Below are 20,910 nucleotides of genomic sequence, written 5' to 3'. Positions count from 1 at the left end.
GACGCGGCATCCACAGCAACGAGAGAGACGGTGATGCCTAAAATCATTAATGGTAAGGGAGCTTTCAAAAACGTTGGTTCAAAATCTAACGGCACAAGTCACAATCTCGTCTCAGCCGAGAAAGACCGCTTTACTGAAATTCAGCCTGATTCTGAGTTGGAACGTACAACATCACACGACAACGTTGAACTTTCTGAGGTCAACAGCCACGCCCAGGTGAAACCGGTCGAGCAAGAGATGGACTTTTCGAAAACAGATATCCCCGCCAGCCCCCGTAAGCCTCAGGGCGTCAACGATGCAAAGTCGTTCGGAGCTACATCGGAAGAACGACCAGTCTTTACTTCGTCGCGTTTACTGCGTGCGGTCTCCGTGGACAGCTCTGAGTACGTGCAGCAGAACGACGCCGATGAAGAACAAAGCAGGCGGGCGAGCCTTCAAAGCTCCGCTTTGTTGAAAGGTAAAACTGGCTCCTGTAGGACAGCTGACACCCAGACGGAATTGTCTCTCCTAGATAAAGAGGTGCTTATCGAGGAAAGAGCGAGTGGGCAGACCGGCGGTGTCGTAACAGTGGCCAACGCCATCAATAGTCTCGCCGAGCGATACGAACGTGCCGATGAGAGTGGCGAACGAGGGTCAGCGGAAAGCGAGAGCGTCGTGCGAAACCGAGAAGCCGTCGGCAAACCGGAAGGCAAGGTAACGACCGGTCAAGACGCTGAAGAGCGAGAGGCACGGCAATCAAGTGATGCACTCGGCGAAGACAGAAGTGCATTACAAATCTTGTCTAAAATCAACAACAAACAGAGTTTTCAGACACACAACGCGACATGGAGAGACCCAAACGCAACAATATGCATCTTCATCCAAAACAACAGCCGATCCGCTTGATACTCGACCTGTTGAAATAACAAAGGCCTTCGACAATAGTATAATCGAGGGAGTGCTCGACATATCCGTCCATACACCATTTGACTCAACCTTTGCTAATGAAAATGTGTTTGACAAAGTACAAGATCAAGTCACGAACATACAGATTACGAAAACTAAAACGCTCATCCAAGATGAAGTCCCGAAGACAAACCTGAAGAGGTAAAGAAAGCGATCCAGTTAATATTGGCGCCAGATTGCCAGAGGGAGATGTCGAAGTGAGCAGACGACATGACGACACGTACGCGGCAAATTTAAAACCGGAAGACACCTTGGAACTTTTGTCACAGAAACGTATTGCCGAGGACATGCAGTCGGCTGATTACAGATTACTACAACAGTCAGACGATCATGGCACCGGTGATTACGAATTTGAGAGGGAAAAGTCTGACAGCGCGACCTTTATCAGGGACAGTCACGGTCATCAACTTACTGCGGGGAAATCCGAGCAATCCACCACGTCGCTGATTGTGAGTTGCGCGCCCGATGAGTCAACGAGCGAAAGTGCAACCGACATGTTTTCCGATGCAGCTAATAAAAGCGCGCCGAACATATCTGAAGAAAAATTAAATGCGGACCGAAAGATAGAAAAACAACCCGACGGCGCGATTGAAAAGTATACAATTGTCAAACAACAAAATATTGATATTCCTTCGGAAATTGTTGAAAAGCTCGATGCGCTTGCTCGGCAACCAACCGACGTCGACCGAGTTGAAATAAATAATTTTGCGGAAGACAATCGCGAAGGATACCCTCAGACTATGAGCGAGACCACGAGGGCAATGCTTGCGATGAGCAAACTGTCCATTCAAAAGTTAGAAAGTATAGATTTTGCGTCAAAGTCCATCGAGAATGGCGCCCCGACCTTGACCCAAGCACAGCCTGACGCACTGTCAGACGCACTGTCAGGGCAACTTGCAACATCCAAAACAGCCGACGACCTTCTTTCTACGTCGTCAACAGAAAGGCAAAGAGCGGATGGCCGACGGGGTGCTGAGGAAACGTGTGATGCAATACAAGATGGCAATGTCGCGATCACAAAAATAGCTAGCGTTGTGGGTAGAGCGGACAAAATGACCGAAACCGAACCAACGACAGTTATTGAACACAGAGACATGGGGACCAGCTCTCGCGAGAACTCGACCATGCAAGTCGATTTCAGAATTTTAAACACGGACAAAGCAACAATAATCATGGACCAATCGCGGAACGATGAAATTGTTTCGGAAATAACAAAATCAAATAAAGAGACGATGACAGAGCCTGGTAACAGCAACGCATCGAAGGCAACATCAGTTTGTGAACATTGCTTTCGAAGGAAAATTTTAGAGTCATTCTCCTCGAGGCGTGGCGGGAAAAAAGGCGACCGTTCATCTGGATCTATCAACGGAAACACTTCAAAACGTTTACCGAAACGTGTCCCCGTGTCAAAGGTTAGAGACCCCGCAGTCCGTACGGTTAACATACCGTTCTTGCATGGCAGTAGTGTCGATGCTGAAGTGCGCCACCTAGTCGCTGTCGAACCCCACCCTAGGGGACTCTCGTCCCTTTCATCGAAGGGTTTCAAAGACGGCAGCTACGAGCCCCAGCTGCCACTCATCGAGGAGAGAGCCAACGACAGTGCAAATGGTCGCACAGACGAGGAAGTTGCTGGAATTACGGACCGCGCCCCATTTTTCAGAAGAATATCCGAGAGTGGCTCGGTTGAAGACGGCGATGCGGACACTGAGAAAGTCTCCCCGAGTGACTTCGGTACTAGTTACTATGCGGATGAAATTCTACCGGGACTGAACCCGAGCCTACAGAGCTGTGGTATCCGATACGACCAAGAACGCCAACAGGTTGTCACCGATCCCAACGACTCCAACGTCACCGCAAATACCATAATGCGCATGAGCGAGGGAAGCTACCTCCTCAGCATCATAGAAGAATTGGAAGACGAGGAAGACAGCGACAGTTGCCATGGTAGCGGACGCTCCACTGATGAGGAGAGATCTGAAACCGCGGAGGACAGTCAAATGACAGGACGTGCTCAGCGAGATAGTACAGGCGATGAAGACTGTACTGACCAAAGCAGCGATTTGGAGCAGCGATCTGACACTGACGCTGACTCTGATGACCGCAGTGATCTTGACGACGAGGGTCAGAGGTCACAACTGGGTGACGATTCAGCAACTGAAGACACGCTGGCTGTCAAAGGTGACACAATTTCACAAACCACAATCAGAGACACAAATCAAACAAAGGTTGACTTTCCAGATATACTTAAAGAGCATATCAGGAAAGCGGAATTGATTGTACAAGACGCTGGTGACCTTTCGTCTGAAGGGAATGTCAAGGACGATGATTTTGATAACAAAGCAAGTGAAACAAAAGTTGATGTCTCGCGAGACTACCGCGGCGAATCTCAATATGCTGAGATCAGGACTGACAGATCAAAGTCTGAGGATGTAGGCGACGACGCGCTGACCAAGTGCGTAACAGAGTTGAAGTCGTGCGACAAAAAGTCTTTACCGGACTCATCCAAACCAGAAAAGGTCAAATTCGAACAGTCAGCGGGGACACGACTCATATCAGACGACTCGAGGAACAACAACAATGTCGCTGAGTCTGGAAATGAAAGTCACCTTGAAAATGAACCGCATGGGCGAGACGAGGAGAAATCACAAGGGGATGGTGATGTGTTCGCCGACGACACTGGTGTGGCTCACGTGACATTCAACTGGACTGACGGTGGGGAATCCGTGTTCATAGCGGGAGACTTCACATCATGGAAGGAAAGCCCGCTGAACTACGATGAAAAGTAGGCCACGTTACTTTTTCATATATATATATATATATATATATATATATATATATATATATATAATAATATATATATAATATATATATATATATATATATATATATATATATATATATCACGTACTTCATAAACATATCTATCATCCATCTATCTATCTATATATTCATACACACATTATCTCTCTCTCTCTCTCTCTCTCTCTCTCTCTCTCTCTCTCTCTATATATATATATATATATAATGCATACTTCCTGGTCATTGGGGCTATAGCGCCCATTTATTACCCCGAGGGGCCGTGCATTACTAGAAATACATCACTATTCTCCGAGGTCGTAGGCCGAGGGATCAGCATAGTGATGTGTTTTTCTGTAACACATGGCTACGAGAGCAGATAAAACGGGCGTTATAGCCTGAATTAAGACCAGGTTATAGGCGTTTACAATACAACACATGCTCATACTCTTATTGTTTTCATGCGCTTTAAAGTATTCTTTGCATTCACATGTTATGACGTTTCACAACAATTAAGTTTACCCTAGTTGCTGACATGTTTTTTACTCATTGCAATTTCCATGCCCCCCCGCCCCGCCGTGGTGTTGAACAATCAAGAACAAACGGCAGCATAATAATTTTGTCTTGTTCTCCTTTGGCATCGGTTCCTTGTGTTGAGTCCCTCCTTTTCCCTCAGCTTTTAGTTTCACTAGCATTATAATGTCGACGCTACAGCTCTGCGTTATAGTCTGCGTTTTCGATATAATGTCGTTACTAGATTTGCTACCAATGTATCCAAGAAATTTAAATTTAAAAGAAATTTAATCCAAGAAATTTAAATTTAAAAGAAATTATTATAAACAGATATCAAAATAATTCGGAAGATAAAATATTATCATCTTTAAAAATCCAACTAGCCCTGACGGCTGTAATTCCGTCGAAGACTTGCATTCACAAACGACAACGATTGACCTTATTTGCCACCACGTCACCAAAGCTTAAATATTTCCATTATAAAAATCTCTAATGCACAAAGAACGGTAAATACCTGGGGATTAGCTAGCTGTATCGACCTTTTATGGCGCATGAACACCTGCTAGGCCAGATCCATTTCATTTTTTTTGTAAACGACAGGCAGTTTCAAACAGACGCCGAGATCAAAGGTCACATGTTCTTCAACTTTTTACTGGTGTCGGTTTACCGGGGACAAGTACTTCACCGCTCTAGTTTTTATTGTATAGGAACGAATTATTGCAGAGTGAAACAGGGGACGTTGCAATATCCCTTACAGGTCGCGCATGTGCAGTGAACATTGAACACTACGCGCTGTAATGAAAATGCTATGAACTTTTGAAGGTAGAAGGCGCCCGGTTACATATACTTAGACTCAAAAAAATTACAATACCGCATTTATTGACTCATTTCAAAACTCGTGAAGGAAATAAAATGTTCATGTTTTTTTAATGAAAACTGAAAAATTAACATAAACGAACAAAGTTAACAGAGGGACGACGACCATTTTGAATTTCAAGAGTCGGTATACATCAAATAATTGTAGAAGCTTTCGCACGACGACCCCGGGCTTTCTTTCATAATAATTCTGTGTTTTGAAAGGGAAAATATTCAAAGGACAGTTTAAACAAATGTTTACGTCGTTCATTGTCAAACTGCGTATTACCATAGATTTTCCCTAGCTAGGTTACCATGTCCGCTCATGACTGCACGATGTGTCCGTCCTTCGATGCGCGCGGTTGTTTGGAAAGAAAAAAATGTGCACATGTCATTGCAAATAGATTTGCGCTTTTTTATATCTCACCAAAAGCCTCCGTAATCGGTAACATGATAAGAACGATTAAGATAATCCTTTTTAGTGAATAAACTGCGGTATTTACTCACTGTATCTGCCAACAGACGTACAGTCTGCGATTTTATCTGCCGATTTGAAATATTATACGTTACAGGTATTAACATAGACAGCCTATAGAGCGGCAGGCACTATATGCTATTAATGATCTCTTTTGGTATTCAATATGTGTAGCCCCCACCCCGCCCCTATCCCCCGCCGAAGAGTAAGATAGGGTCTCATATAAAAAATGCCCCCCCCCGCCTTTTGTTTATCATGACTGTGCGATTTATCATAAAGAAATAATCCCTATCGGATTTTACTCTCTCTTTTCTTTAAATTAAATATCACCATTCAAGCAATATGATCAACTGTGCCGATATTATAATAAACTAATTATTATATTCATTAAACCACACATATTTGTCACTCATATTTACTAGCCTAATAACATACGTCTATAGCGATAAGTATTTATTGTAATTGTGGAGCATCATTCAAACATTGTACCTTTCTGTTCCTACAGCGAGAAGTGCTTTCTCGGGACGTTTGAGTTGTCTGACGGCGAGCACCAGTACAAGTACGTAGTCGATGGTCAGTGGAGACTGAAATCCGACGAGGTGAGTGAACTTAATTTGGCATATCGGTACAGTAACGTGACCTTTGCTAAGTAGGACGCAAGTTTGGCAAACAAAACTAATTGTAATGTGTTTGACCTTGACCTCCCCTTCCTCAAATTGAAAATGCGAAATACCCAAGAAGAAATTTATGATATGATCTCCTTCTACACATAGAAAGCTACCTATTTGTTTAAGTATGAACTCCGTATCAACATTTAACAATCAAGGTAGATGCGTGAGGATTACGCATATACACACGATTTCCATTGCGTAACCCTCAGTCCCGCCATCAGAAGGTGGAAGGGCTGCGTGTTTAACCGTAGTATAAAGTATATTCACATTCGCTGTCAGAAATCAAAATGGAGCTTACCCTCTTTCCCCCTAGACGCGAACGTGACGAGTTTCGGTTGCGAAGCGCACGTAAGGCCAAAGTAATTAAATTCTTTGTTTTGCGTCCCCACCCGCTTAGGTTTTTAAGATTTTCATAAAAAACACTCACAATGTATTTGAATAGGAAATTTTAGGACATGACCCCCTAGCTTTTCTGAACCAAAATTTTGTTACAATTTTTTATTTGCTGCAATCAAATTACATTGTGTTAATTTTCTTATGTGTGTTTTTCAGCCGCTTAGACGCGTACCTTTTCTCATTTAGAGTGGACGCAAAACAAAGAATTTAATTACTTTGGCCTGATTATTATTCACGCCCTCTGACAAACGGAGTCATACCTTCAGACAGTATTCGAATGAAACGTTTCATGACTCGCTGCTGCACCGAGAGAGAAACGTGCTGAGAATGTAAATTACCCAGAATGTGTTTCTCTCTCCCTATCATCATCATGTGTGCACGTGTCGGCTGCACTTTTTCAATACCAGGCGTCTGTGTTGACATACATTCAATCCCCTATTAACCTCATCATCAGCTTCAAAACCGTGCCAAGGTCTCAAAAATGCTGTGTGTTGTGCGCTATGTTTACGTGCGGTATATATTGATTGGCAATGAAATCGACAAAGTTCAAACGCTCGAAACGAAAAAAAAATACGTGGAAATATAGCTTGAAGTTCAGACACACCTCATCTATTTGGAGGAATAACAAATTTTATTATATTTTTTATTTATTTATTTATTTAATTTGTTTATTTATTTGTTTATTTATTTTCAGGAGGACATTCATGGACCCTACGGCCCAAATCATGTGATCTGTATAAGAAATGGAAAAGTAGTCACTGACTGAGAACCAGCCAGTCAGTAGCAGCTCAACAGACGTGTGAGTTTGCACGACCTCCAGTGACCTCTGATTAACCCGCATTCTAACGTTACACAACTATGTGTGCTGGGGATTCTCAATGCAGGCAGAAAACATTCCGCCGTAATCGCTCTCCTGTGCTCTGAAGAGGACTTAGAACGAGCTGCTTGTTTGTTGTTTGCTGTGGCTCAGATATTGCTCATAATTGAGTCGCTGTGTATCCAAAAGTGAACGTCTGCCACCAACGTGTCATGACCCATTTCAGTGAGAGGGCGCCTGCTGATGGGAGTGAATGACACCAACAAATATATTGTGTGTTTTCCCGTTGACACGTCCCTGGGAAAATAGGGGAGGTCGAACAGGAAAGTTTTATAATTTAATTTTTTTTATCTTTGTCTCAGTCATCAAAAACAGCAGAGTTTGCCTAAGGTATGCGTGATGTTCGAGAGTGAGGAAAAATGTCACAGAATTGGAGGGTTTAAATAGGATATATATATATATATATATATATATATATATATATATATATATATATATATATATATATATATATATATATAAATATTCGGCATTTTTAAAAGACTGTGTGTTACTTTTCTTTTCCCTGAAGTCAAAGCATTGACAATAGTGCATTTGTTCTATTTATATTTATGTTATCGGAAATTGTTCCTCTCAGTTGAATTTCGCCCTCACCGGTAAGTTTTACCGATCGCCGTATGTTGTTCCCCGGTTGTACACACGGGACCACATTTGCAGTGAGCTTATCATCAGGTCACAAGCATTAACTCCAGGGATATTCAAATCAGTGTGCCGCTGAATAACGATAGGCAAAAAACCCATGCAATTTCAGGTACATACTATATCAGAATTAATAACACACATACCAACAGGCATGTTCACCCGGGTATTGATATATGCTTGCGTTGACACCTCCACCTCTTCTAACAAAAGCGTATTGACTACTTTCTTCCATTAACATGCCGTGACATAGAAACACAATATTATACCCCAAAGGCTATTGTGCGCATCGCAATTATGATGCGTAAAGTGCATCCATTTTGTAGTTTTATTTGCGTTGTACAAGTGTGTGCAGGCGTTCTCTATTTTTCGCAATACGCGGCTTAACTGGTCACACTATAAAAATAACAGCGAATAAGTCGTGCACGGTGGTCTCTTGGTCTCATAGAGACCAGAATGAGACAAATCTTCGACCCTCTCTTTGCTGCTGACGTGTTGGCTTATCTGATTGGGAGATTGTCACTATTTACAGCAACTTAGGAGTCTATTGTGTATAATTCAATGCTAACGGTAAGATGCAGCAAACCAATTGGATAACAGCTTCCGAGATGCTGCACATTAGCGCAGCCTTTGTCCTTGCTAAAAGTAAGGGATAATAATACATTGATAATTGAACGGTTAGACTGCAGAATAGTGGGGCAATACTGAGCAATTTTACAAATCAACGCAGTCCTAGGGGACCCTTAGAAACGCAACCGTAACAAACCTAAGGGGGCACATCTTAGGGGTGTTCCGTCAGTGATGCTATGGCTTTTATAATATTTTTAAAAATTTGATTGAATTTCTCAAGTTTTATCAAACTAGAGCAATACACAGTGTCTAATACTGATGGCTTTGTTTTGTTAAGTGTATATGACTGTAAATACTCGGGAATATGAAGTGAAATGATACATTTACATGAAAATTCTGAAGTGATGTTGATATTTCATATCAGCAAGGAAAGCATTATAACTTGTTAGAATCTTTTGAATATACACGTGTACATATTCTGCAGCTTTAACTTTAATTCAATCGACATTTAATACATTTTATCAACATACATACATGACACATACATACATGCTACCTACCTACCTACCTACCTACATACATAGATACATAGATACATACATACATACATACATACATACATACATACATACATACATACATACATACATACATACATACATACATGTAGTAATAGATATATAGTTATATATCTCATCGACGTTCAACTTGGTTTTATTATTCAACAATCGTAGCTTTTGTGAAATACTGAAGGGCAAACTTTGTATTTGTATTATTTCATATATATATATATATATATATATATATATATATATATATATATATATAATTTAAGTTACTTTTTTGGCTATATATATATTATATATATATATATATATATATATATATATATATATATATATATATATATATATATATATATATATATAATTTAAGTTACTTTTTTGGCTTTTGCTTTCAAGCAAGTCCCGTTTTTAGTTTAACATTTTCTTAATACATTGATTTTACGAAACATTTTATTCTCTTTCGTAGACTCAAACTTTTGTAACAGAGTATGCCAATGTAGTTTAAAAACAAGGCCTAAAACATTAAAAGAAAAACTCTGAGGCAAAAGATATTGTGTGATGTTGCAAGCTTTCGTAATTATGATTCTGCGGGCATTCCCGGTACATTTTTAAATCATTTCAAGGAAGTCGTCGCTGATTGGCGAGTTGCCTGCGTTTCCTGTTTGCATGCGTATTTGTTTCGACCTTTATAATAACATTGAACATGGGGGGTTGAAAAGGTCCCTCCCTACCTCCTTAAGGAAACCACGTGATAATGACTTGAGCATCCTGTAGCAAAGCTTAATTTTTATCAGCGTTATCTCGTTCTTGTGTTGAAATGGGCGAGGACGATCCATTTAATTACCCATAGTTTAAAATGTGCCAAAACAGATTAACTCGCCTGTCAACGTTATGCGTTTTTTATATCGATATTATAATGGAGGTACATTTTGTAAAATGTATTAAGAAACACAACTTTGTCTGAGGCATGACTGCTTTGGTTAGAACTCTGTATCGACCGTGACACAGCCTCTACGCATCATATGATGCACTGCACATTTACGGTAGAATGTGCCTCGGGGACACATGTTCAGGCTCTAACTTTGATCAATCAGTACTTTTCTGATCTTCCACTCGTGGGATTTCATTTAAAGCCCATGGAGTCAAAATAAAATTTACCATCTTAGTTTTCCGAATATCGACAAATGTAGAGTTAACACAGGGATGGCGGCCATTTTGAATTTCAAATATCAGTAAACGTCTGGTACTATGTTTCTTTGCTTTCAATTTTGAACGATGATCCGTGATTTTTTCAATCTTGATGGGAATAGTTGAACATTTTATTGAAGAAAGTTTGAGCAAAATTTAAGTATTTCACTTTCAAGGTACATACTACCTTAAACAACATACGATACGCGCTTCATATGATGACGATGAGAGGCATTAGCGACATCAACATGACAACAGGAGTCCTTGCCTGGAATTATATTTATTTTTTTTTTTTATTTAATCTCGAACCAACAGGTTATCCCAATAACAGGTAGTAGATCATTATACCCTAGATGTAATTGCTCCTGCTTTAGATATCAAATATAAACATTCTATTCGTATCAGTTTATATGTGAGAAATACCCAGCTGTTTGAACCAAAGAATGACCATCCTGTGACCTTTGCATTGCCGGCAGGACTTCAGTTGAACTTGAAGCTGGACGAATGTGCTTTTCGCTGGCATGAACCGTGCCAGTTTGGTTGAATACTTCTTAACGCCTTATCATAGCATCATGAATTAAATGCTGAATTGCCTCTATGACCTACTTTTGAACGAAATGTCACATTGTAATAAATGCACGGTTTGCAGCAAATACACCAGACCGCCGCGCCCGGTAGGGTCAAGAAAAGGTCACGTAATCTGCTGATTCCTCTGATTCCGGGATCGGAGTCAATAACTGATAAAAGTGGTTAATATTCGAAAGGTTTTATCTGTGCACATACTGTGTTGGAATATGTAACATATTTCATTCGTTGGTATCTTGTTGGATGTACAGATGGTCAGCCTCAGAGAGCTACTCGCATCTACCTTTATGCAAATAATGCAATAAAAACTGATATGCTGCCTTTAAAACAACGCTTCACCTCCGATGTGTTTTTGTATGCTCGACTGGGCCAATGAGAGAGAGAGAGAGAGAGAGAGAGAGAGAGAGAGAGAGAGAGAGAGAGAGAGAGAGAGAGAGAGAGTGTGTGTGTATCTGATCGACCGAGACAAAGAAAGGACAAACATTGGCAGACTAATTAATTTATTAGTTAATTTTGTTAATTATTTGATTAATTAATTAATTAATTTGAAGGTAGGGTGCAGGTTTCATTATGAATCATAATTGATTCAAGAACTGTAAAACTAGGTGGGAAAGGCGTCGAATACCAGTCGAAGAACCTCCACGGTGCTGACCCCAAGCACTGACTTTGAAGTGGCTAATTTGCTTCTCGTTGCAATTGTTTCAATATTCAACGGAGCAATCTGGTATACGATGGAGTCAAAATATGTTGATAACTTTGCTGCATTGGTATTGGTATTAACCCTTTGAGCGCCAAATTCTGAATCAATTTATGTCACCTTTATAAAATATATCTCAGTCAATTTTTTTCCAGATGTTTGCCAAAAGTTTGATAAAGAACTGTAGCCAAGGAAATGTGATTCCATTTGGTCCAAAATTATCAAAAAAAATACAGAAAAATTCATGAAATTTTTATAAAATGTTGCACTAAAGTTTTGGTGGGAAAAATTGCAGCACTCAATGGGTTAAAATACGCGCCTTGCACGTACACGCACATGTCAAAGTGAAAGAGACTCCACAGCGTGAACATAATGCAACTTTACGGGCGCCATTGCATGGTAAGTTACTGAATAGGAAACGGTCACACATCGCTTGTTTTGTTTGCAGTCACACGGCAGCATATGAAGTAATATGTTATCCATTACATGGTAATGGTACCAGGTTTTCGTTTTATTTTGCCGCTAATTCCTAGAATCCTATGGCGATCATTGAACCTGTTCGTGTTGAAACTACTGTATTTGCATTTCTATTGCGATAACCAGGGGCCGTCTTATACGAGTTTGCGCTTGTGCTCGTGTTTGTACGTCGATTGGGTGACAATGTTCACGTGACGGGAGCGGACGCTGTCGTAGCGGAACGACGCGATGAATACGGGAGGCGTCGTGTAATTGTTCCCCTTTCTAGTGCAACAAGTAAAGAAGTTGTGGCCAGAACTCTTGATTCAATCTGTCCAGGGTTGTTCGTCTGTCTGCGGCCAGCGCTTTTACCCCGCGAAAAATGATGGAAAGCAGAGTGTCTCATCCTCACATCTTAACGCAGGCAATAACTGATCTGCTGAATCGGCCTACCTGGAGTGACCTGTGCGTGGTCATTGGTGATACCGAACTACGCCTCCATAAATTTGTTCTCAGCCAGAACAGCGAAAAATTCAAACAGCTCTTCAACCCCGAAACTGCCGAAGAAGGGGACGATTTCTTCCATTTTGTCGCCAAGGCTGATCTGCACCCAGAGTGCTCGGAAAATTTCGGTGATTTCTTGCACTATTTTTACACGGGGGAGATTTCGCTGACCGTCGCGAATATCCTGCCAGTCCTGGCCCTGTCGGAAGATTTCGAAGTCGAGCTGCTGCGTGACGAGAGCCGACAGTTCGCCGAAGGCTGCCTCGCTGACGAGCATCTCGGCATCGCAACGTGCGTCAATTGGTATCTGCACGACCTGGTGCGATCTCAGGACGGCGCGCTGCTGTGGATCCGGTCCAGGATTTTTGACCGGTTCGAGGCCAACTTCGACGATCTGGCGCAGACTGATGAATTTCTTAAACTCGAGCTTGATGACGTGCAGAAACTTGCAGAGTCGCCGGACGTGAGGGTGGAGAGCGAGTACAGCTTCTACCGTGCAGTGGAGAAATGGTTCGTCTCCAACCCTAGGGAGGTCGAGAAATTCCCGCAGTGCATCGACTTTGTCCGTTTCCCATTGATGACACCTGGTGAACTTGCAGAGATTCAGGTAGGTGGAACTAGTAATGTCTTCTCTTGCACAAATACAATTAAGTTCTTTGGAATATTCAACTGGAAATGTTGAGGTTTCCTTCTTGACGTTGAGTGAATGATTCCGATAATGACTTGGCTTAAAACATCATTCGTCGAGCTGTGACGTGCGATTTTCAGCAACACACAGAAAATGGTCAGTTTTCGCAAAAGCACATTTGCGTTTCGTAGAACACAGTATTTTACTTTCATTTTCTTTTACTATTATTTCGTCACCAACTTCCAGAAAATGGTTAGAATCGTACTAGGAAATTAAAGCGAAAAGAGGGTTCAATAGGGACGTGGAGTATTTTAGATTTAAAATGCTACTAGTTAGTTAAACATTTGCTATTATCTGGACCAAATTTAAAAACCTACATTCAAACACTTTCTTGAGTTAAAAACAGCTTTGTGCACGCTGTATCTATGTATCTATGTATCTATGTATCTATGTATCTATCTATCTATCTATGTATCTATGTATGTGTGTATGTAGTATCTATTTATGTATCTATTTATGTATCTATGTATGTATGTATCTATGTATGTATGTATGTATGTATGTAATAGTATGTAGATGTGTATCTGTATGTATCTATGTATCCATGTATCTATGTATCCATGTATCTATGTATGTTGATATACGTATTAAATGTCGATTGCATTAAAGTTAAAAAACAGAATATGTACACGTATATATTCAAATATTTCTAACAATTGACAGTGCTTTCCTTGCCGATATGAAATATTAACAACACTTCAGAATTTCCATGTAAATGTATCCTTTCACTTAATATTTCTGATTATTGACATCATATTTACAGACATCATATTTACATTATGTGCAACCAATGCCAATAACTGCACATACTCGTGCAATTCACATTATTAGATTTGTCAAGGAAAATGACAGTGGCATAATGCTCTTCTTTTTACTTTACTCAACTAACAGTTAATGTTTTATGAACGTTTCTTGCTTCTAACAGATGAGCTGCACACTGTATCACCAGTTTCAGGAATTATTCAATATGTACTTAGTGGAAGCCTATCAGTATCACTTCTCCAATGAACGAAGTACATTCGATGGAGTGAGATATACACCTAGGTGTTACTCCCAAAGCATTGATGTAAACCAGGACCAAATACAAGCAGAAGAACATCAACACGCTGGACGTAGTGATGAAGATGACTCGAATATCGAGGTCGACGATGGAGGACTACTATCGAGGTCAACTGTGGAGGTAGAAATGGTGGAAACTGGTTCGCAAACCGATTGCATGTTTGACGGCCATCCCGGTCAAACAACCAGCAAACAAACAACCACGGCCCACATTGGGTTGCAAACCGACCCTGCCGCGCAGGCCGATGTGGCTGAGTTTGGTTCGCAAACTGACAAAGTGACAACGATCACCATTAAAAGTAGAGACTGTGAAACGCAGACGGGCTAAGACCCAACTGCTCCAGCACTGAGTAAACGTGATACGCACGCCCAAACAGATGACACTGAAACAGCCTCAGAACGCAAGGAGCAACTGAGTGACGCCGCGCACAAAACTGTTTTTGGTATCGAGCAGGAACGATTTTCTTCCCAGACCGAAGAGGGAGACAACGAAAATGACTCTGATATCGAGGTTAATGACAATGAGGGCGATGAATATGACAGCGGATTCAATCGTCATGACGAGGAAACGCCTCAAGATATGTGTGGAAAAAATACCGAGACTCAAGGGCAGGTTTCGGCCACGGGTTTTCGAAAGACTGAGCACGAGTCAATTAGAACCACAGAAGATGACACAAATACTGTCGATGTACCCGAAAAACACGCACCAGCCACAGTTGAGCAAGTCACTGGAAATACCGGAGTCGACGATAGCTGTGGAGATACCAGCGAAGATCTCCCAAGGAAAGACGCGCACGGAGGAGGGTCAGAAAGATTGACACAGACGGCAGAACCTGACATTTGCAGCGATCAGAATCAAGGCCAATATGAAGATGTACACGGAGACAATACACATATTTCAGACACAGAAGCGGAGGTCAGCATGGGAGACCCCAGAAACTCTAGCATCACCACCCGCTTTGTATGGCATCGCGGCGGCACAGATGTATGTATGGCGGGAACGTTCACTGGATGGGAACAGGTTCCGATGACACATGATGAACAGTAAGCGCTCTAAAATATTTTCATAAAGTCTAACATTGCGCTCTCGTAGCTTGAAACCAATATCGACGTGCAAGTCTGAAAATTTATCAGAGGTTTTATGTAATACAGGTTATCATAATCCTCAAAGATTACAAGATTAACACTAAAATTTATTACAAAACAACACATCTAGAGGAAGCTTTTCTCATTTCAGTAATATTAAAAGCCCTCTGTGACAAGCCCTCTGTAATAATGGTTTATCTCCATTTCCTTTGAAACACAATCTCTTGCTTCATTAACATACCAAAGAAAAGAAAGTGACTCAATTACAAAGGCGCTTGTTCTCTGCCCCGGGGCCATGAAAGCGTGTCCTGTTTCTCTACTCGTAGACGTCATGCTGAAATGACATCAACCTTTCACCAGAATGAGGACGAGGCAAAATCCAAGTTTAATCACGGTATTATTATAATATGTTTCATTCTAAGATTCTGAAGTATAAACTAAATATATTATTTAGCAGTGTCTTATTATTGATTGTCTTTCAAATTGTAATGCTGTATGTTGAACTCTGTTCAGTTTTGGCAGTGAAAACGTTCAAATCCATCCGTCCATCAATCAGTTTATCAATCCATATATCAATCAATCGATATAGATATTATTATTGCAGGTCTGGGTGTTTCACTCTAACAACTGTGCTGCAACCCGGAGAACATCAGTACAAGTATTTTGTCGACGGATCGTGGAAGATAGATCCTGACAAGGTATGTTGGATTTGCTCAAATGCAGTTGCTTACTTTTTCTCCCATAGCATGTGTGCAGAATATTTTGTCAACTCTATACGCTGGAGTGATGTTTATACAGTGCGAGAGATCTATTCTATAATTTCTTCCTCGACTGCATTCTATAAGATAGTAGTATTACAAACAAGTAGCAAAAAGACAGATGGAACGAGAGCAAAGAGATACGCCTTAAAAGTTTGCGTTATGAATTTAAGTACAGTGTATACAGATGTGCGAGATAGTAATATTATCATGTATTTTAGAAGAGATGATGAATCCCTTGTCAATTTCTCCATCTTCCAGGAAACAATCGTTGTAGATGAAGGCCGTCACGTAAACAACGCCATCAGAGTGGAATCTTGTGATGGCGGAAAAGATGATAGTGAGGGAACCAGCCATCATGAAACAGAAAGAGCGCCATCACCTGGATCATCAGTGGATGCGACAGAAGGCGAAGACGGCACTGCGACTGGCGATGACGATGTTCATGTTAATGGTGGAAACAGCACGGAGGTTAAGGAAGATGAAGAAAGCCTGGAAAAGCCTGCCGAGGAAGACAGACATATCAATGAAAACGGAAGTATGAAATGTAGTGGTGATGTCTTGCCGCCGTGTGAACTTACAGCAGACAAGGGGAAAAATATCGACGACGAGGGCGACGACGACGATGATGATGATGATGATGATGATGACGAAGATGATGATGATCGTGTAGGTGTTGCTGGTGCTGCTGGTGATGATGATAACAAAAGCGGAAATATCCAACACAAGGATGGTTCTCACGTGTCTCAAGTTCCGGTAAACAAAGGATTGCACGATGAGAAAAACAACAATTTCCAAAGTCCAGATACCAAAGTAGTCAGTGAGTCTTCCACGGGCGAGGATGGTAGTCAAAAGGGCGAAAGTCACCTATCGAGTGTTATCACAGATAAGGACAAGGTATGTCGTACTTGCTAAAATGTGGTTGCTTATTTTTCCCATAACATGTGTGCCGAACATTTTGTCCTCTCTAGCTATCTGTACACTAGAGTGTTCGTTACACAGAGCAAAATATCGATTATATAATTTCTTCCGCGTCTGTGCCTATAAGCAAGCACCATTTTTAGCTCACGTGTGTAAACACGTGGGCTATTGTCATAGCGATGTCTGTCTGTCTGTCCGTGTGTGTGTGTGTGTGTGTGTGTTAGTGTGTGTGTGTGTGTGTGTGTCTGTCTGTCTGTTTACACGATAACTCAAAAACGCCTGAACGGATTCAAGTCAGATTTGGTACACAGGTACCATGTGCTACTTGCAAGAACTGATTAGATTTTGGTTAGTGTGGCTTGCATATTAATGAAGTTATGCAATATCGTTTTTTTCCGTACAATGGTTTCCCTATGGAGACGGTAATGACAGTGTAGACATATATCAAGAAATACTGCACAAAATTTCATGAAACTTTTCACAGATGACAATCTCAGAACATTATGATGATGCTGTGAGTGTCATGTCAATTACCTTCTCATTTGCATATTTAATGAACTTTTGTTATTAGTGAGATAACTCTGAAATTCCTGCACCAAACTTGATGATACTTGCAACAAATATTGATCTGATATATATCTAATTATACTTAGAAGCATTGGGCAGTGTCAAGTTAATAAATAGGTCATTTGCATATTTTATGAAGTTTTGTAATTAGTCATATAACTCCGATATAACTTCACCAAATGTGATGAAATCTGCTGCAGATACTGATCCGACTGATATCTAACTGTAGTGTAAAGCATTAAGTAGTGTGAAATTAATTAAGGGTTTATTTGCATATTTAATGAACTTTGTAATTAGATATATAATTCTGAAATTACGGCACCCAAGTCTTTGAAATTGGGTACAGATATTGTTTTGATAAATATCTAATTGTACTGAGAAGCATTTGGCAGTGTCAAGTTAACAAATAGGTCATTTGCATATTTTATGAAGTTTTGTAATTAGTGATATAACTCCAAAATAACTGCACCAAATGTGATGAAATCTGTTGCAGATACTGATCTGACAGATATCTAAATGTGGTGTAGAGCATTTACTTGTGTGAAGTTAATTAAGGGTTTATTTGCATATTTAATGAACTTTGTAATTAGTGATATTACTCCAAAATTACAGCGTTAAATTTGATGAAACTTGCTACAGATGTTGATCTGATAAATATCCAATTGTACTGAGAAGCATTGAACAGTGTCAGGTTAATAATTAGCTCATTTGCATATTTCATGAAGTTTTATAATTAGTCATGTAACTCCGAAATAACTGCATCAAATGTGATGAAAACTGCTGCATATACTGATCTGACAGATATCTAACTGTGTTGCAAAGCATTTAGTAGTGTAAAGTTAATGAAGGGTTCATTTGCATATTTAATAAACCTTGTAATTAGGTATACAGCTCTGAAATTACGGCACCAAATTTTGTGAAACGTGCTACAGATATTGATTTGATAAATATTTAATTTTGCTATGAATCATTGAACAGTGTCAAGTTAATATAGGGATTATTTGCATATTTAATGAACTTTGTAATTAGTGACATTAATTTAAAATTACTGCATTAAATTATATAAAACGTGCTACAAATGTTAATCTGATGGATATCTAATTGTCCCATGAAGCATTGAGCAGTGTCAAGTTAATTAACAGCTCATTTGCATATTAAATAAAGTTTTGTAATTAGTGATTAAAATCTGAGAGTACTGTGCGATGTTGAAAAAAACCTGCTTCATTTAGTGATAACATATATCTTATTGTTCTGTGAAGCGTACTACTATTAATGAACCTGTTGTAAAACACGTGAGCATATTCAGTTCATATCTGGTAATGGATTATCATATATTGCAAACGGGTTGACAAACAGGCTGATGGAACGAGAGCAAAGAGATACGCCTTTGCGTCATGAAATTTTAGTCTACACAGATGTGCGAGACAGTTATATATCCATGTATTTTAGAAGCGATGATGAATCCCTTGTCAATGTCTCCATCTTCCAGGAAACAATAGAAGTAGATGGAAGTCTTGTAAACGTCACCAGTCTGGAAACTTGTGAAGGGGGAGGAGAAGGCAGTGGGGGCGATAGCGTAACCAGCCATCATGAAACAGAAAGAGAGCCATCACCTGTATCATCAGTGGATGTGACAGAAGGCGAAGACGGCACTGCGACTGGCGATGACCATGTTCATGTTAATGGTGGAAGCAGCACGGAGGTCAAGGAAGATAAAGAAAGCCTGGAAAAGCCTGCCGAGGAAGACAGACATATCAATGAAAACAGAGAATTGGAAGATACCGGTGATGCCTCCCCGTCGGATATATTTACAGCAGACGAGGGCGACGACGACGATTACGACAACGACGACGATGATGGTGGTGGTGCTGGTGGTGATGATAACAAAAGAGGAAATGACCTATCAAAGGATGGTTCTCACGTAACTCACGTTCCGGTAAACAAGCCATTGCACGATGAGAAAAAGGACGATTTTACAAGTCCAGACACCGAAGCAGTCAGTGAGTCTTCCCCGGGCGAGGATGGTGGTCTAAAGGACGAAAGTAAGCCATCGAGTGTTATCACAGATAAGGACTAGATCGACGGTCCCATCATCACGTAATCGACACCAGGCCTACCACAATCACAAAGTTACATAGAGAAGGGGATCTGTCTGTATTAGATGACAACTCTTCTAGAGGTCCGGTCCTTCAGCAAGCAAAGATGATTTCGGCGTTAGTGATGAAGTTATTAATGATGATGGTGGTGGTGGTGGTGGCGGCGGTGGTGGCTGTGGTGGTGATGACAATGACAGTGGAATAAATTTCCTTGTAGAGGAAATGCACCAAGGGGATGACATGCCGGGAAAGAACGACGAAAACGTAAAATAGATAACTGCAAGGGGTTCAAAGGACATCAAACGGACAAAGTCAGAGGATCAGTGATGAGAAGGACAATGGCAGTGTCTCCTCCTAGATAGATGACGTCAGAGTAGACGAAGAGGGAGATGTCAAAAAGTTCGTTGATGATGATGATGAGGAGGAGGAGGGGAGGAGGATGCTATTATCAGTAGTTGATGTAATTAAAGTAGTGGTGACAATGATGAAATCTCTGGATGCGCCTCAATATTTAGAAAAAAGTGAAGCTAACCAAAATTCAATCGAGGAATCACATGTGCCTGAAACTATACACATGCCTCTCTTTGTAGAAAAGAATGGCACTGTATTCAAACCTCGTGGATAAAATGAAAGGACGTTCCGTGAGCACGTTGATATTTTCACTGTCACACTATCCATAAAATCGAGTAGACTATAAAGATTAGTTCAAAGAAAAACACTTTTCTGTATTGAAGAGCAAAGTTTCAGCGGTTCAACGGACATTGCACAGCAAGGAGAAGTAGTTCCACCTGTTGGCAAAGACGAAGTTGTCAGCCTGAGGGCTAATGATACAATTTGTGTTGCAATGCAAGTCTTTGAACAGTAGATATGATAGTTGACGAATTCTACATAATCCAGCTTCTGAGAAAAAAGTAAAGTAATAGAATATCAATATTGCTAACGCCTTTGGGATTTCATCTCGAGAAAGAACACTTGACGTAAAACTAGGATTAAAAAGAATAT

At 40.6% G+C, this 20,910-nt stretch overlaps 3 protein-coding genes across 3 annotated transcripts; all 3 read left to right on the top strand.

Annotated features, from left to right (window-relative positions):
- Positions 1-1,229: 1,229 nt before the first annotated feature.
- Positions 1,230-9,491, top strand: LOC139129471 (dentin sialophosphoprotein-like). Its single transcript, XM_070695105.1, has 3 exons — positions 1,230-3,727; positions 6,090-6,183; positions 7,346-9,491. Exons 1-3 carry the CDS (start codon positions 1,233-1,235, stop codon positions 7,415-7,417), a joined length of 2,661 nt encoding a protein of 886 aa, XP_070551206.1. The 5' UTR covers positions 1,230-1,232; the 3' UTR covers positions 7,418-9,491.
- A 186-nt stretch (positions 9,492-9,677) lies between these two features.
- LOC139129470 (BTB/POZ domain-containing protein 17-like) lies at positions 9,678-14,810 on the top strand. Its single transcript, XM_070695104.1, has 2 exons — positions 9,678-13,340; positions 14,347-14,810. Exons 1-2 carry the CDS (start codon positions 12,612-12,614, stop codon positions 14,806-14,808), a joined length of 1,191 nt encoding a protein of 396 aa, XP_070551205.1. The 5' UTR covers positions 9,678-12,611; the 3' UTR covers positions 14,809-14,810.
- Positions 14,810-17,257, top strand: LOC139129469 (uncharacterized). The gene is made up of 3 exons (XM_070695103.1): positions 14,810-15,524; positions 16,171-16,264; positions 16,586-17,257. Exons 1-3 carry the CDS (start codon positions 15,061-15,063, stop codon positions 17,237-17,239), a joined length of 1,212 nt encoding a protein of 403 aa, XP_070551204.1. The 5' UTR covers positions 14,810-15,060; the 3' UTR covers positions 17,240-17,257.
- The last annotated feature ends 3,653 nt before the right edge of the window (positions 17,258-20,910 follow it).

Source organism: Ptychodera flava, chromosome 3 (genome assembly GCF_041260155.1).
Source record: "Ptychodera flava strain L36383 chromosome 3, AS_Pfla_20210202, whole genome shotgun sequence".
In the NCBI taxonomy this organism is placed as follows: Eukaryota; Metazoa; Hemichordata; class Enteropneusta; family Ptychoderidae; genus Ptychodera; species Ptychodera flava.
Note: the sequence above shows the minus strand (reverse complement) of the source record. Positions and strands in the feature narration are given on the sequence as shown.